Source organism: Theobroma cacao, chromosome 1, assembly GCF_053813885.1.
Source record: "Theobroma cacao isolate CCN51 chromosome 1, ASM5381388v1, whole genome shotgun sequence".
Lineage (NCBI taxonomy): Eukaryota > Viridiplantae > Streptophyta > Magnoliopsida > Malvales > Malvaceae > Theobroma > Theobroma cacao.
In genome coordinates, this window is record NC_142639.1 from 32,195,961 (window position 1) to 32,214,107 (window position 18,147).

The following is an 18,147-nucleotide window of genomic DNA, read 5'->3' on the forward strand; positions in this document are numbered from 1 at the left end:
TTAGCACAAGTGTAGTGAATGGCTTATTGTGCATTATGTCTAGGTGGTGAGCATTTTGGCAAAAGTAAAGAGATAGCACCCGAGGATCAAGAATCGGAGTACTTGGAATTCGACTCCCAAAATAGTGAGTAACCTTACTATCGTCTTAATTATCTAAAGTGGTTTTTATCCGATTTTGTGATTTTATGAAAAATGAGTTTAAATGGTAAATCTTTATGTTTTATAAACAAAATGTGGTTTAATAAAATGATTTCATAAAATTGTTTTAAAATTGAATGATGGTTTGAAAATAGAGTAATTGGAGACTGTTTTTGTGTGTTGTAAATTCATGATTCTAATTGATTGGCTTATGGTAATATTGGCATGAATGGTTGATTTGATAAATGCGTTGGAAGTGTATAAATTGTTGATTTATCTTGAAAGGCTGTAAAATATAATAAAATAATGATCATGTCATGCTATTGTAAATTTTATTGTATGGTGGGTTTAGCTTGCTGCAGTGGGCTGGTTTTATGGACTAGCCTATTAGAGGGGCACGGAATCTAGTCATATTCATACATCAGTATGAGAGGCACGGATGGATAACTCTTGAGGTTAACACTTTAGAATTCAATTCACGCCAAACCACCACGTGAGGGTGAACTCAGCCAACGCCAAGGAACGACTATGTTTTCAAAATAAAAACATGATTTATGCGTACATAACTTTTTAACAGCTTTGGTGGACTCGGTTGGGATAGCCATCGATTAAGGCATCCCTAATAACTGGGTATGAGAATGATTTTGGTAGAAGCCAAACTTTTCAGGAAATCATAAGCCATGTTGATTACTCGATTTATATAAATTGATTTTATTTGGTTGAAATGAGTTTGAAAGGTAATGAATTACAGTATATTAAATTATTTTATCTGTCTCCATTTACTCAGTTTTAGATATTTTAGATGGTATTTGTTTACACACTGGGATTATATAATCTCACCACCCTCCTTTTCACCCCTTTCAGGCTCAGAATAGTCTGTAGATAGTTCACTTTGTTGAGGACTACAGTTGGACTTGCATCCTCAAAAACTGTAGGTTTACTACTTTTAATACTTTTAGTCGTTCGTGGGTCCACTTGTTACTGTAAATTAAATTAAATACTCTGGCTTACTGTATTACAGTATATATGAATTTATTTTGCTTTTACGCTGTAAAAATTATTTATGCAATATTCTAAAAATATTATTTTATGAGAAAATTGAATATTTTATTCAATATTTTTATTTTATTCTAATAATCATAATTTCATTTTAAATTAAGGTTTTAGATGTTTATACTTATTTTTTATTATGAATTATGTGTTTTGTACTCGTATACTACATTTTTAGATTTTTGAAAAAAAATGACCAAAATGCCCTTGTGAGAAAAAAATTATTTTTCTATTGTTTTGATTTGGAAATAGTTTATAATCTCTCAAAACATATTTTTAGTGACTAATCCTCACAAAGGAAGAGAGAAAAACTGATGTTAAGCCTTGCGAGGTTTTGATTGACATTCCGGGTAATAAATATCTATCGGGACGTCACAGCGGTTGTCACGGGCTCGATGGGAGTTCCGGGTGACAGCTTATCTTCAAAGCTATTTAACATTATTCTCCATCAGCACTCTCTAGTTGCCAAAGTAGCATATTAATTTCAAACTCCTCCCTCTACCTATCTAAGGCTATGTCATATTAATTTCATATCACAAGTGGTCCTCCCCTAAACATCATTAAATCATGCACTGTGGCCAACCGACGGAGTCAAATCCCGCTCAGGGCTAAGTTGCCAATGAAGAATCAAATCAAGTGCGTGCTGGAGTAATAAGCTGAGTATCAAAGTCACCATCTAGAGTAATCTTACAATAGATGACATCATAGATATAATCATCATCCAGAGTAGTCTCAACGGATGGCATCATAAAGGTAATCATCATCCACAACAGTCTCAACAGATGGCATTATAAACACAATAATCATCCGAAGTAGTCTCAATAGATGGCGTCATAGCTCTACAAGCAAGAATCACAAGCGGGATTTATACCACAGCTCTTACTTACTACCATCCCTGCAGGCATATACATAGTCACATGGCATAGGACTCCACTTAACCTTAATCAAATCAACATCCGGAATTCTCATCATTGGACGGAATACAAATCCACAAGTGAGGCCATCATGCCTTCAATGTCACATATATCCACATTCATATCATAAACCACATTTCACGAGCTTCAATCGTTTACAAGCCCAATATAGATCTAAATGCCCTTAAATCTCTAAGGCATCAAATGATCATAATCCTCCATGAGGTTCAATGACTAGAGTAAACCTCCTAGTCTAGGCTTAAACAATTACCACTAAGGTTCACAATACACAACACGTATAATCACACACACACACACACATATTGTTCTCTAGCTTAGGCACATTCATCTAGGCAATTATATACAATACAAATTATGCTAGTACCATGGCAGCGCATTAACAATGCGATAAGCATCACATGCTCTTTAACTAAAGCCCACTCACAATGGAAATCGAAGGCGTTTCCACAGCCAAGCTCAGCTTTTAGCCTCCAACTGTCTTCCAATTCACAAATGCATCAATAGCCTCAATTTACCCCTTAGAACACATCAAAACATCAAAATAATAATTATTTCCTAACTTTCGAAAATTCTCTACCTTTTGAAAATAATCCAATCTTAGCAAATCAATATACAAGCTCAAATCATTCAATAATGAGCTTAATCCTTACCTTAAAAATTCTAGGTTACTCAAATCCAAGCCCCAAATCTCTAGCAAAATCAAAAGGGTTTATCACCAAATCTAAAAAGATTAGATTTCGAAGTTATTAATCGATTAAATTGAAAATCAATCAATAAAAACGTTTAATCTTATCCAGGTCCAAAAATTAGTTTGGGGGTTAGGGTTTCAAAGGGTTTGAGAAAGGGGAGAGTTTTCTTTTGTTTTGAAACAACTAACGCCCTTCAGCCCTTTTTATTTTTGCGTTTTAACACTCATCTATCGATAAATGGAAAGCATCTATCGATAGATCACTCTATTATTTTTTTGGATGTTGACCTTCATATATCGATAAATTCCTCAAATCTATCAATATTTGTGCACAGCACCCTTTCATATTTTTCCTCATTTGGCTATCTATCAATAGATTCCCCGAGTCTATCGATAGTTGCTTCTCAACTTGCTTGCTTTTCATCCCATATGGTCATCTGTTGATAGATTCCTCGAATCTATTGATAGTTTTTAAGCCATTATGTTTTGCAAAGTGCTTTAGTGGACATTTATCGATAGTTAAAGGGATCTATCGATAGATGTTTGTCCAAATTGTCTTCCTAGGCCTTCTTTCTTGTATATATCGATAGATATAGAACATCCATCATTAGATCATGCCCAGATTTCAGATTTTTACTTCTCCAAGTCCCCAAAATCACTCATAAAACCTTTAATTCATCCTCATTCAATCAAAACACTTCAAATCATTGATATGACTCAAAATTCTTACATATATCCTCAAATATAAGATCAAACTTAGATTGAAGCCTCAAACTTTAAGATCCATCACATAATTTTCCTAAATATCTGCCTAAATGCCTTAGTGTAGGCTTCCATACACTTAGCATATTTAACATATCATCAAAAATCCTCAAATACATTATTGATTTAAATTCGTTCCCTGTAATTTACTTAAGTCATCCACATAATTTATAATGAAAAATTAGGGGTGTAACACTCTTGTTTTCTTTGCTGTTTGAAATTGACAAATTCTCATTGCTTATTAATTGAAGTGATTCCTCCAATGCAGTTAAATGAGTTTTAAATCCTCTAATTTCTTCATGGAAAATGAGAAAAAAATTGTTTTATGTAATGAAAGTTTATCAATTCAGTTTGAAAATGATCAATACATCTCTCGGACTACTAATGACTTGACAAATGATTTTATCAAAACTGGTGCAATGATGAACACAGGATATGATGTTGATTTTAAACCAGTTTGTTGATTGTTTAGGAAGATATTCTCAATGTTTCTTTTTATTTTTAAATAAATGAAGTCTCTTTGCTTAAAAGAAAATGGAAATGCAAAACTTGTGATTTAGTACTTTTTCTGTAAAGATAAATGCATACAAGTACATACCACAAGATGATCTTTAGACTCTCATATTCAAATCGCCATGAAATACAAATGCAGTTATATATAACTTGAGATCAATTTAATGATTCTCCTGCAAATTGCCATAACAAAAGAAATTAAGCAGGAGTAGAAGGGAAAAAGAAAAGAAATTAAGCAGGCCGGATAAGGATTAGTTGTAACTTAATATATAATAATGGAAAGTAGTGCTTAAAAGTGGGTATTAGTAATAACTAGTCCAAAAGAAAAAAATCAGTCTCAGAATCAAAGATGGAAGCTGTCTTAGCTCTTAAAGGGTCAAATGCCCTTTTTTCTAACAAGAAAGGGCCAAACCTTCAAACAACCAGTCCTCGCCTGCTTCAATTTTTTTCAAGGGACTTGGATTGAAGCCATTGCGCACCCAAACAAGTGCATAGGTTAACGACCACAGACACATAATTAATGTCACAACATTCTCAACCAAATTTAACCTTGCAATATATATATATATATATAATAAAAGTATAAATAATGAGATTAAAAAAACAAATTACTAAAACTTTATTAAAAGAAGGCAATAAAATTTTTTAAAAATGATTTTGTTGATAATTTAATGCCAATTAACTAGTGAGTCCATTTAGAAAGGTCATAACAACCAAAAAAAAAAAAGTGTTTCAACTCTATATGTGACTGTCTTCCTGAATGAGCATGATTTGTGATGTCTCTTTCAATTGCCATGGTGGGAGTTGTTAAAGCAGCATCAATATCTTATTAAAAGCGTTTTAGCACCACAAGGCAACTTTCTTCAACTTATGTATTTATTGGAAATTACATATTATGAATTAGGGTAAAATACCTCCATTTTCAAAGTTTTAATCGAAATTCTAAAAGGATCCATTAGTTTTCGAAATGGACATTCTGTCTCAAGAATGCAAACACCATTAACAGAGATTATAAAAAAATTAAAATATTTTTTTATCAATTTAAAAAATCATTATATTTTTATAAAAATAAAAAAAATGGGAAGCATCAATTGCTCTCCAAGAAAGCAGAGCACTAGTGTTCCCCTTGGCGAGCCTGATCAGGGGAGATCCCGTGCTCCCTAGATAGGGAGTTTTTTTTTAATTAACAAAATTATAGAATAGTAATTTCAAAAATTAATCAAGGATAAAATTATCTTTTTACCTTTACCATGTCATTAAGTTGACGAAAAGTTGATTAACGGCTAGACTTAGGAGTCCAACGAAAAATATTTTTTTGAGGCGGAGTGTTTATATTGAAAACTAATGGATTTTCGTGTAATTTCAATCAAAATTTAAGAGATAAAGATATTTTATCCTATGAATTATGATATACTATAGTATTAAATTATGTTATCGATGATCAAACCATGTCATAAAACACACAAACAATTGAAGCACTCACAACCATACCTAGCAAATCATTTTTAAGAAAATAAAATAAAAAATTGAATAGCCAAAAATAAAAAATACTTATTAGACTAACTCACACAATTACAATATGAATATGAACATTTATAGGCAGTACATACTTTTGGAGTTTGCTATAAATTAAGGGATATTTCCTTATGACTTTAAAAACAAAAAAAAAAAGGATGAATATTAGAGAAAGGCCAACCAAAGACTTGGGTGACTAAAATAAAAATTCATGGTTGGTTTGAAATCCAGAAAAACTACTTCTCTCCATCAGCTGAAAAGCCTAATTTAATAAGGAAGTTTAGGTAAAGAAAATGTGAAACCATAATGGTGTGTCTCAATTGGAGTCTAATATGGAGAAGTAAGTTAATTTTATTGATAATTGATTAATCAATAATAATAATAATAATTTAAGATCATAGGATAAGTGATGGATTTTTAATGAAATTGACAATTTAAAGAAGAAAAAAATAAGGAATGCTACTTTTATGTATACTTGTAGAGAAGCAAATTCATTTACAGATTTCCTAATAAAGTTGGGTGTTGATAAATCTAAAATATTCTACACCTAGTGGTAAGGGAGAATGATTATTGCTTGGGTGCAGATTTTAATTGCAAGGTCTTATGAGTTGCATTGTTCTCATCTCAGTAAGTACTTACATACTTTGAACCAAACTAACATAAAAAAACTTGTACCTATAACTATTTGCATTGTACAGTTCAAAATCTTTATAAAAGAAAATCAAGCTGCATCTTACTCTAATTTTTTTTTATGATATAGTTAACTCAGTCTCAGCCTTAATCAGTTTAGTTGTTGAGCTCACTTTCACCACTCAATGATTGATTACTAGTTCACAAAATTCGCTTCTACCAAGGGTTCAATGTAGTTTGGCTTGTCACATAGTCAAATTTAGATCCTAAATTTGGTTAAACAAAACAAAATTGATGGTGACACTACATTTGCATGATATACTGGCAGATGGCACCCAAAACCTGAATCTGGGCCCCTAATATATATATATATATATATATGTTATTCCAATACCATGCCAAATTATTTGGTTGTTGACAAGATTCTGAATTGGGTAACAAAAGACTAGAGAGGTCAAATAGATTGTGATCAACTTCTATATCAGTCAATCTAAAGCATTAATCATTTTGTCATTCGTCATCCTCCTAGAATTTGGCTTAGTGGTAAGCATTTGCCAAGTTTAGGGTTCGAGCCATACCATATGACCACTTGGTGGGATTGAACTTACTCCTCTCCTCTAGGTAGTCAAAGGGTAAGGGGGCAATGCTCCTTAGACCGTATCTGCACCCATTTTCTATACCAAGAAAAAACACACAACATAAAGATTTGGTCCCTCCGGGTCCTGGCCCCTGGGGCTTAGGGAAGTTTGGGAGCAAAACAATCTGTTAATATCGGCTGGCCTGCGGCGGTATCTATAGGCTAACCTCTTCAACGTTCAAACCATCTATCAAGGCATTCAAAACTTCAACACATGAAGAAACTGGGCATTAAAAGGTTAAGGGTGAACATAAACAGTTCAAGGATTAGATACGAATAGAGAGCAGTGTGAGCGTTTAAATCTGCTAACTGTTAACACATAGCAAGTAATGCATGCATACATGATGGTATAAATTAAAAGAGTGTCTTTGTACAACATTTTGCTGCTTTTGACACGACTAAAGAAGAAAATATTTTACACCTATCATTAGAGAATGAATCAGTAGTTACTCCTCACACTCCCTTCTTTTTCTTTTTCCTTTTCTATACTCCCTGTTTGTTTTTATCTTTATTTTAAAAGAAGAAACAAATAAAACTTTAATCCACTCTTGCCCAAGTCAACATTGATAAGCAGTAGCTTTCCTTGGCATCTAAGCCTTAAGCTGTTCTATCAAACCTGAAGTTCCTGCAGATACAGCCACAAACATATCCAAATGTAAAAGGTGTCATGGAAAAACGCCGTTTGAGTGTCAGAATGTGATTGGTTAGTGACCCGCAGACGAACTTGTCTTCTAACAGTCCGAAAGATGGGCCGAGTTACTGGGATCCACACTGCTTTTCAGTGGCTTCCAGTTGGGGAGGCAACAGATTCAAAAAGCTCCCTTGAACAGGCTGATCATTAGTAGTCGAGTCTGAAGTATCTGATGACTCTGACTCACCCTCTATGTCAAGTGAATTAAATAGAAAATTCATATATGCTAAGACAGTCAGGAATATGTCTGCGAATGTACAATCAACAACATATGAAGTATAATAAGGAAAAAGTAAAACTACCAAAAAGTGACTTGATCGACGGCCTCCTTGGTTTCGTGTTCTTCTTCTTCAACTCAGCTACAAAGAGAAAGAAACTGTCATCTTATAAAGGTAACTTCCCAAGTCAAAAAACTAACAAATAGTAGAAAATTTGTGTTGGTAGCGTTATGTAAAACCAACAATAAATCAAAACAGGCTAGATAGATTATGCTGTAGTTCCCAGTTATTCTGGGTTGGCCATTTGACCATTTAACCCAAATGAAATTATAGCAATATAACAAACCATTCCACTCGCAGTCCCCAAGAATCTAAACCAATAACCCTTAAATTCAGTGATTGGGGATAAATCTTTTAGTGCAAATAACTAAAACAACTCTGTTCCACATACAGCACAATCAAGCTATAAAGTTCAGATGCACTATTCAGACAAACACAACAATGCACCCATTCTTAGTCAGACACAGCTTATACAACATAATAATGATTATATGAGGCTTTAGTAACTTGAAGACTTTTGTTTTTGGCCAGAGAATCTTGAAGACTTGAAATACTGGCCAGAGGGGCATTCTAACACATGATTCTGAAACCCATACCAGGCATGTGAAACCTACATAATTCCAACATATAGTGGAGGAAGAAGAATACCCATCCCAGGCACTTGATAACCATTGACAATTTCAAAATTTTTGTATGTGTACCCCACAAAATTGATGTCCTTTGATGAAAGCATCTGCAACATGGAGAAAATTGAGGAAAATCTTAGAAAAAAAAAAATTGTAGAGTAGGGGTTGGGAAAATTAAAAGGGAATTTTTTTTTTCCAAAGGGGGGGGGGGGGGGTTGTGGTGGTGTGGTGGGAGGGTGGGGGAAGGGGGGATGGGTTGATCAAGAAAAAATAGTTATGTCATGAACCATTAGCATATGAAACACATTTCCATGACATGTTAGGATTAAGAAGCACAAAATCAGGAAATGTACATTCATGGAAGACTCCCAGAAATTATAATAAAGCCCTCTGTGAACTTTTAAAAATCAAAATTGTACTTTTGAAGCTTCTGCTATCAGTTAAGGGAAACTCTAAAATACTCATGGTACCGAATATTGTTCCTTAATTAAATTATTTCCTCACTATCACTCACATAAATAACATTACCACACCCTTACACCTTAAAGAGTAAAGAACACAACCACCCCCCCCCCCCCCCCCCCCCCCCCCCCTGCGCCAACGCCACCCCCCTAATGCCAGCCAGAACTGCATGAGCTGTTTGAAGCACCTCAAACATCATTTGTACAGTACTCATGCAAAAACCATTATTATAATAATAACAATAACAATAGAAATCCTTTGTTATGGCTGCTGCTGCATCTAATTAGAAAATCTTAGTTCAGACAAAATGGTCATTCTAGAGAGCTAAACAAAAGAATGACAACTTTGTCACTTGCAGCTAACAGCAGACTGACTGCAATGGACTGATGAGTTGAATACCATACAATAACTACTGGAAGCTTACCTTCCTCCATGGACCTGTTTTTGCTTGTGTTTGACTCTGGTTCTCAGACTGCACAAGTAAAAATAAGCAAACATAAAACAAACATTATGAATGCCAAAACGTCCCAAAATAATCTGCACTTCAGAATTCCAAAATATCAGGGATATCAATACCTCCTCAAACTTTTCAAAATTTTGAGTATCTAGCTCATCATTAACCTCAGGAATAAAAGCAGCATCCATTTGATATATCCTATCCCAGTCCACACCTTGAAACCATGGGTGGTCCTAGAGAAGTAAAAACGTAGCAAGATAATCTCCTTTATCTGAAACAAGTTTAAGGAGCAAATCCAAGAATCTAGAATAGGACACAAACAAAGAAACACCTTAATTTCACCTGCCCCTTTTGATCCTAGTCTCTCATTGACATTGCACAAGAGTCTGCTAATCAAGTCTTTTGCCTCTGCAGATAACTTTGCTTCTTCAGGAAACTTAAGATGAGTTCTCCAGTTTACTATCTATGTAAGGAAAAAAAATTGACAACATTATTAGACAAATGAAACTTCTTCATATACTCCTTTCCCTTCATCAATTCATTCATTTTACTAAAACAGATAGCTGTTACGCAGCTGAAAAAAGGATTACACTTGAAGCTGCCTTACGAACAGAAGAAAGTGGAGAAAGTTTTGTAAAGATTCCAGAATAACAGCACATAAACAAAAAATAAAAAAAAAAAAAACATAATACTTTAAAAAAGCCCCCGAACTATTTAACAAAATTTAAATAAAACTTTATTCTTTTATTGCATTCAATCAAGCTCTTGTATTTTTATTTTGAACGAAATAAGCACTTATGACTAACAAGTAACTAATTGTTGTTAGCTAAAACGTCACTTGTCATTTTATATATGCCACAAGGCAATAAAACGTGACATGCTGATGTGTCATAGTTGATGATAACGTGACATACTAATATAGTATGATGACATAGTCACATGGTATCTTCACCTTCTATGCTAGTGCCACGTGGGTATAAAATGACAAGTGGTATTTTGACTAATGAAAGTTAGTCAACCACTAATTATAAAGGCCTAGTTGACTTAAAATAGAAATATAGAGGTTTGATTGAACATAATAAAAAAATAAAGACTTATTTGAATCTTTTTGAATAATTCAAGAATTTTTAAAGCATTATGCCAAGAAAATGTTACAAGAAAAACAGCAATTTTAAATTGTTGGAGGGCAATTCCTTTTCACATCACTGCCTCACCATAATCAAGACCAATTAACTGTTCTTCAAATAAAAAACGGAAATGTAAAAACAAAGATAACACAAGTAGGATCCAGAAAAAAATAAGAGATGACTTAGAGAATAAGTACATAACATCAATTGGCAATATTTCTCACGTTACCTTCCTACAAGTTGACATTGGATCATCCGAATAAAATGGTGGATATCCCACAAGCATTTCATACATAATGGCACCAAGTGACCACCTATGGAAAACAATTATCATCAGTCACAACTATCTATAATACTCTACAAGAAATTAGGGCATTATAGGCATCCTCTGAAGACAAGATCACTTTAATTCACCAGATGTTATTGAGAGATACAAGTTAATCTTTCAAAATGAAGTCACCATTCTATATAAAATACTTAAAAATGAAAGATCCTAAAACCAGCAACTAGACATAATCAATTCAGTTTTTAAAGTAAACAGTTATAATTTCAATTGCTATGTCAAACAAACAAAAAGAGATTAGTATGTGAAACAAAATGGGATTTCATCTCAACATGCACAACTACTCACCAATCACATTCCATTCCATAACCTTTCTTCAAGAGGACTTCTGGAGCTATATAATCGGGAGTACCAACAGTAGAATAAGCCTGCAAAATCCAAATATTTGCCAATCGCAATAAAAGATGAATCTAACAGTCACAGCTGAGTTCTATCAAAAGCTCATAACCAATACTTTTAAAACACAAACAAACAAATGTAGACAGAAACAAAACTATTTACAAATATGCTGAGACAAAAGCTATGTGGGTTCCAATTCATTTAGTCAGCCCACAAGTGAAAAGATGCATATATGAGACCATCTTCAATTCACCAAACAAGGTCAACAAACCTCCGAGCCATCAATATATAACATTAATTTATGACACATTTATAGCATGAGATCTAGAGAGATAGATATGAAAGTAGAGAAATAATGGCTGAGAACTTACAAGCATTCTCCGATTCTTTTGCCAATGCTGTAGTTGCTCTTGCTGTGTTCGTTTTGGAGCTGATGGGCGTTCATCATTCTGTGTAACCCCATTAATGTTGCCTCCTACCGAAAAATCATGTTCTTGGAGAGTACTGCAATCTAAAGGTTTACATAGTCCAAAATCTGACAATCTCAAGTGTCCATATCTATCCAATAGCAAGTTGTCAGGCTTGATATCCCTGCAACATTTAAAACTTGAAAGTTCAACCTTACGTCTCAAAAAAATACACCTATTCATTTTGTCTGTATACTAACCTATGAATATAATTGTGCTTGTGGATAGATTCAATAGCCAAAACTGTCTCTGCAACATAAAATCTAGCTTCATCTTCAGTCAAGATATCCTTTCTCATAAGTAACGTCATCATATCTCCACCAGGTAGATATTCCATTATAAGATAAAGGAACTCCTCATCTTGGAAAGAACAGTAGAGTTTGACAATGCAATTGCTGTCAACTTCTGCAAGCAGGTTCCTTTCAGCTTTCACATGCTCAACCTAAAATAAGATAGAAACATCTGAATGAATATAGCGTTACAAAACCTCAATAATACCACATGGTTAGAATGTATGCATGCCTGGCCTCTACGCAGCATTTCTGATTTTTTAAGCTTCTTCATAGCATATATATGGCCTGTTGTCTTTTCCCTACAAACTCTAACCTGCACCATAAAGCAAATTTCAAGTAATACAAAAGATCAACTTTTATTGGATAAAAGGGAAACTGAGTAGCCTATAGCATCAGTAACCCTAGCACAAAGACAAACAGAACATGATATATGACAGTTGACACAATAAAGAAGTATACCTCTCCAAATGCACCCTTGCCAATCATAGTTAATAATTCAAAGTCATCAACACCCATTTTATGCCTCTGAAGGCGCATGTATTCGGTTTCCTTTTTCTCCAAGAACTTTATTAAGTTATTTTGATCTTCCTCAGAGACGTCAGCATCTGCCAACTTCTTTTCCAGGATCGTCCGTCTATTATAAAAAGAATTATCAGAAAATGGATTCCGTTTAAATGAAGATAATAAATCTACCAAAGTTCAGCATATTGTAATAAAATTCTCAATATCAAACATCATTATAAAATCCGCACCTAAAGGGGCCATTCCCTGCTTATTCTGACTCTAGCTGCAACAAACTCGTACCGTTTAAAAGGTGGAGTCGTCTTAGAGTAATTCAGTTAATTATAGGGGCAAGCAAGTGATACTAAGTACAATGACTACAAATCAATTATATCTCATTAATTAGTACTCAGATTAAAGCATACAACCAAGAGTCAGATTCAATATTATTTTAGACATCTTCAACGTTACACAAATATCCTCGCTTATCAAAAATAAAGGATAATTTAAAAAATTTAAGCATGAGATTAGATAGGAAGATAGAGGGACGAAGGGAGGCGTACCGCTCTCTTCTTTCTTGCAGATTCTTCATTTGTTCCTTGTAATGATTCTCAATGTACTGCTTGGCAGCGGCGACCTTTTGTTTGGTGACATTGGAGAGAGCCTCTTCGTCCATATTCGCTTCGTCATTCCCTTCTCCTCCTCCTTCACCGCTGGCCGAGGGCCCCTTCCTCCTCGTGGAAGCCCTCATCTTATCCCTCGGCTGTAGCTTCAAAAACCAACTCCTCGCCGAATCCATCCCTCTAATCAAATGTCACCTACACAAAATCCCCCCGCATTTTGCATTTCAATCCTAAATACTTCACCAAAAAAAAAAAACACAGATTCTCATTTTTTGAAAAAAATAAAAAGGAAAGTTAAGCAAAGCTAAGAAATGCGCGCTACCGCGTAGTTTGCGTGAGACAATACAATTCGCGAAAAGCTCTCGCGGCTATTTCGCCTCGTTTTATTTATTTTTTCCAAAAGAAAATGCGCATGGGAAACAGAAAATTTGTATCAGAATCAGAGAAAGGGAAGGAAGAAAGAAAGGTTTTCCGTTTTCTTGTCGCGCGCGTGATTCTCTCTTTTGTATTCTCACTGCAGACCCCTCATGTTATATAGGTTTTTTTTTTTTTCTTTTTCCAAGTAAATTGATAGTATAATACGTTAAAAAATCCCTATTCTATTCCGTAAAGTTTAAATAAAATATTTTTTATTATTTTCAATTAAATTTTATTATTTTTATTTTAAATTAAATATATTCTTACAATTATTTATTTTTAATTAAAATATAATTTTTTATTTTTTATTTTCGTAAAAGTGACGTAGCATTAAAATGAAAAGTATAATAAATCACAGGATCATCTCATCATTCAATATCATCTTTCAACAAAATATGTAATGTTTTTATTAATGATAGATATTATTTTGTTAAATATAAAAATTTATTTGATTCAAAAAATTAAAATCAATTTTAAGTTTTTTTTAAATATATTTTTAGAGTGGCTACTCAAGTTTCAATTATGATCTCCTAACATGTTGGAATATTTTCTTCTCCAATTTTGTGCTTTGATTAATGTTGGAATATTCAAAATGTAGCAATAAATATATTGGGATACATTGTACTTTTAATAATTCAAAAGTTGTTCAATAATTTGTTAACCAGAGCAAATGATTGGGATTATGATTTGTTGTGATTCTAATTGATTAAACTCAACCAAAATTGTACCTAAAAGGCTTATATATATATATATATATTAAGAAATTTGAATATATTGATAACTTTGTAGTATTAGTGCTATAAAAGAGTAGACGATTCTCAATTTGTGGTTATTTTTAAATTATTGTTTTTCCACTCGTAAGTTTTAATCAAAATTTTAAACAAGTTTATTAATTTTTGAAATGAATACTTTATTTTTTAAAAAATATCTTTCGTTAGACATATAAATTCAATTGTTAATCAATCGTTATTATTTTTATTAGTTTGATGACGTGATACTATTTAAATAATAATTTTACTCTTTATTAATTTTTAAAATTATTATTATATATTTTTTATTAATTATTATTTTTAAAAAAAGCACTATCATACTTCCCAATCGGTGCTCTTTTTTATTTTTTTAAAAATATAATAATAATTTTTTAAATTAATAAAAAATATATTTTAATTTTTTCATAATATGTGTTAACGGTATTTAAATTTTTACGATGAAGTGTTTATTTTAAAAACTAATGAACTCGTTTACAATTTTAATTAAAACTTAAAAATATGAAAATATTTTACCCTTCTTTTGACTGTTGAAATGATCTTCTTTTTTAATTGAACTGACGAAATCATGATTTATCAGGATTTTAACATAAAATTGATGGCTCCTCGGATTACGGGATTAGCCTGTTAGTGGGTTGGTTAACCTCTAATACATTAAGCTAGTTATAAAGTTTCAATGTTTTAGCCCTTTTTTTTTTCTTTTTTTTTTAGATTTTTTTGGTTGGATCAGAATTGGGAAAAGTAACGGATTTGGCTGAGCGGTTTCTTGCAAGAAGGGCATCATGGGACCATCTTTGGTCTATTTATTGAGTAGGCATCAAAACCAAACAAGAGCTGTGCAAAGAAGCCCGGCCAAGTCACCCATCTTCCAACCTTTTCCTTGCACCGCCAACTAACCAAATCCGCGCTTACGTCACCAATCCACAAATTTAGGCATATAGATTATAGGAATGTCTCTCGTATTGTCTCAACTAGTCACTACATGTTTGTTCTGGGTATCAATATATCCATCCAAATTCTATGCTCAAATATATATATATATATATATATATATTAAAGTGTCCCACAAGTGTAAAATACAATGTAACTTTGACTTAATTATTGTCACTAAGTATTTTGATGTGTTCAAGTGTTAGAAGGGCACCTAAGCTTTGACCATGCATCATCGAAAAGAAAATTGGCATGATGATAAAATATGCTCTTGAATTATTTAAAATTTTCACTTAAGTATTTATTTATTTTTATTTGTGTCAATTGAGCTCTCAATCTATTATTTCATGTCAAATGAATTCAGTTTAGATAGAAAACAATGAACATGATTACTGGCATAACCTTTTTGAGCAAGTGTGAGTTGATCAAACCATTAGTCATGCCAACATTTTTCAACCAAATTGGGTTTCATTGGGCACTAAATAATAAATTGAGAATTCAATTGATATAGATAAAAGAATAAGAATTTTAAGTAAAAATTTTATCATAATTTCAGCACTTATTTTATCATTATATTAAAAAAAAGAAATTATGCAACCAAAGCATACAAGAAGAGACAACAAAGATAGTGAGAGGAAGTAGGTTTTGTTATTGTTAACAAGGTTGATTATCTTGTAATGGGTGTAAGTCGTTAGTTCCAGCAGGAGGGACATGGAAAATGGACAAATGATGTGAAATAGAGTTGAGCTTGGGGGTGGCAAGTGTTGCTGTTGAGTTGAGTAGGTGGTTGAGTGGGGGAGTCGGAGAAGCATTGCTATCATAAAATATCACTGCAACCAACAGTTGAGATGAGTAAGACAAATGCTGTCTTCTTTTTCACCTTGTTAGCCATGCTTGCAAGTTTCTTTCTTTTCCCTAATTGCATGCTGGAGCAACATAATAATAACTAGGCCTTCCCTTTCTCGTAACCTCTCATCTCTTTTTGGTAAAGACCAAATTCGACCTTAAATTCTTATTGGGCATTAGCACTTGAACAAACTAGTTAGCATATCCTAGCCGTCTAATGCCCTGTTTCGTGGCATTTAAGGATGCTGCTCTCTCTTGACATCTACTACACTTGTGCTCCAAAACCAAAACCTCTTACAAATGAATAGCCTAAAATTTCGAAGAAAACATTAAGCTCTATCAGCACTCAAGACTATGAAAAGGCCTTTGGTTGATAATGTACGTGCTCTCATTTGTTTGAAATATTCCTTTTTACTTCATAAGATTTCATTGAAAATACATTTGTTCCCTAAAAATACAATGCTGTTAATTACCAAGTTAACTTTAAATGAAAAGATAAATACGCTCTCCTTTTTATTTATTTTTTCATGAATTTTATTTCTTTTCTTCTTTCTTTTTGCTTTCTTTTTTATAGCTTTTATTATTATTATTATTTGTTAAAGGAATTGTATTTTCTACCAAAAGGAGGATAAGAAGGTATGTTTCAAAATAAAGAGGTAAAAAAAGTTTCTACCAACCTTTAGGGTATTTACCTAAGGTGAAATTAATTCAGATGCAAAGTTAATCTCCAATGGAAGATGAGCCTGCAACAGTAAGCATATGCCTTATTCTTTACTTTTGAGTAGGCTTCTTTGGTTCTGTCCAATGGTAGTTTCATTTTTGGGTAAAATATGTCACCTCTACGATTTAATTAAAATTTCAAATGAGTTTATTAATTTTTGTAGAAAATATTCAAGATCTAAGCAAAAAACTAAACTGTTTGATATAAAATAAAGAATTACATAAGGAGCTATTTATAATAGCTAACTAAACATAAACTTACTTGGTGTGCAAGTAAAGTTATAATAGCCAACTAAACCTAAACCTACTAGGAGTGCAAGTAAAGAAAATAGTAAATAAGGAAGTATTTTAACCCTAAATTTTCTTGGAGTACAAAAAAAAAAGAAAATAGAGAAATATTCACTCTAAGGTATTCCTAAAATTAATAATTACTACTTATACTGACACTCTCCCTTAAGTTGGAGCATAGACATCAATTAGGTCCAACTTGTCAATTATACCATGGAACACTTTCTCTGAAACTGCTTTCATGAGAATATCAACTAACTGACCTTCAAATTGGACAAATGGAAATTGTATAATTTTTTTATCAAAGTTCTCCATGATGAAATGTTGATCAATTTCAACATGCTTGGTGCGATCATGTTGTACAAGATTTTGTGCAATTTCAATGGTTGACTTATTATCACAATAAAGATTCATAGGTTTTGCATATTCAATGCCCAACTCTTGCGAATACTCCCTATCCACAATAATTCGCATACACCATGAGCCATACCTCGAAATTTAACTTTTGCACTTGATCTTGCTACAACCTTTTGCTTCTTACCTTTTTAAGTGACAAGATTACCTTCCACGAAAGTAAATAACTAGATGTAGATCTTCTGGTTGTTTAATCACCTTCCCAGTCAGAATCCGTAAATCTTTAAATATAAGAGACGCCATTTTTCGAGAACAACAAACCTTTGCTTGGAGAAATCTTTAAGTATCTTAAGATTCGATATACTGCTTTCATATGTTCTTCACTTGGTGCATGTATAAATTGACTTATGACACTTACAGCATAAGCCATATATGATCTTATATGTGACAAATAAATTAATTTTCCAACTAATCGCTGATAACAACCCTTGTCTGGTGGAACTTGATCTGGAAAAATTCCAAGCTTATGATTCATCTCTGTGGGCGTATTTGCTGGTTTGCAAGCAAGCATTCCAGTTTCGATTAAGAGATCTAGCATATATTTTTGTTGCGAAAGGAAAATCCCCTGTTTCGATCTTGCAACCTTAATCCCTAAGAAATATTTAATTGCCTTAAATCCTTCATTTCAAATTTAGCAACCAAATATTCCCATAATGCTTTCATTTCGCTTGGGTCATCTTCTATCAAGAC

The 18,147-nt window shown here is 32.9% G+C and overlaps 1 protein-coding gene across 5 annotated transcripts; it reads right to left on the reverse strand.

Moving 5' to 3' along the window:
• Nucleotides 1-7,195: 7,195 nt before the first annotated feature.
• On the reverse strand, nucleotides 7,196-13,574 carry LOC18613112 (uncharacterized). Of its 5 annotated transcripts, none has more exons than XM_007050180.3 (14): nucleotides 13,398-13,574; nucleotides 13,016-13,270; nucleotides 12,411-12,585; nucleotides 12,181-12,264; nucleotides 11,859-12,100; nucleotides 11,563-11,782; nucleotides 11,141-11,220; nucleotides 10,739-10,823; nucleotides 9,714-9,845; nucleotides 9,502-9,615; nucleotides 9,350-9,397; nucleotides 8,486-8,570; nucleotides 7,862-7,918; nucleotides 7,196-7,749 (listed from the first exon to the last, which is right to left on the reverse strand). In XM_007050180.3, exons 2-14 carry the CDS (start codon nucleotides 13,249-13,251, stop codon nucleotides 7,625-7,627), a joined length of 1,683 nt encoding a protein of 560 aa, XP_007050242.3. In that variant the 5' UTR covers nucleotides 13,252-13,270; nucleotides 13,398-13,574; the 3' UTR covers nucleotides 7,196-7,624. The 5 variants fall into 5 exon arrangements, with proteins under 5 accessions (XP_007050242.3, XP_017972526.2, XP_088658992.1 ...); XM_018117037.2 differs by having other exon boundaries at nucleotides 7,196-7,493; nucleotides 13,016-13,312; XM_088802866.1 differs by having other exon boundaries at nucleotides 13,016-13,312.
• Nucleotides 13,575-18,147: the final 4,573 nt, after the last annotated feature.

Coding starts and splice junctions, on each gene's coding strand:
- LOC18613112 (XM_007050180.3), bottom strand. CDS start 13,251: ATGGATTCGGCGAGGAGTTGGTTTTTGAAGCTACAGCCGAGGGATAAG. Junction 12,586..13,015: donor CTGCAAGAAAGAAGAGAGCG/GTACGCCTCCCT, acceptor TTTTTATAATAG/ACGGACGATCCTGGAAAAGA. Junction 7,919..8,485: donor TTATCAAGTGCCTGGGATGG/GTATTCTTCTTC, acceptor TTCTCTTTGTAG/CTGAGTTGAAGAAGAAGAAC.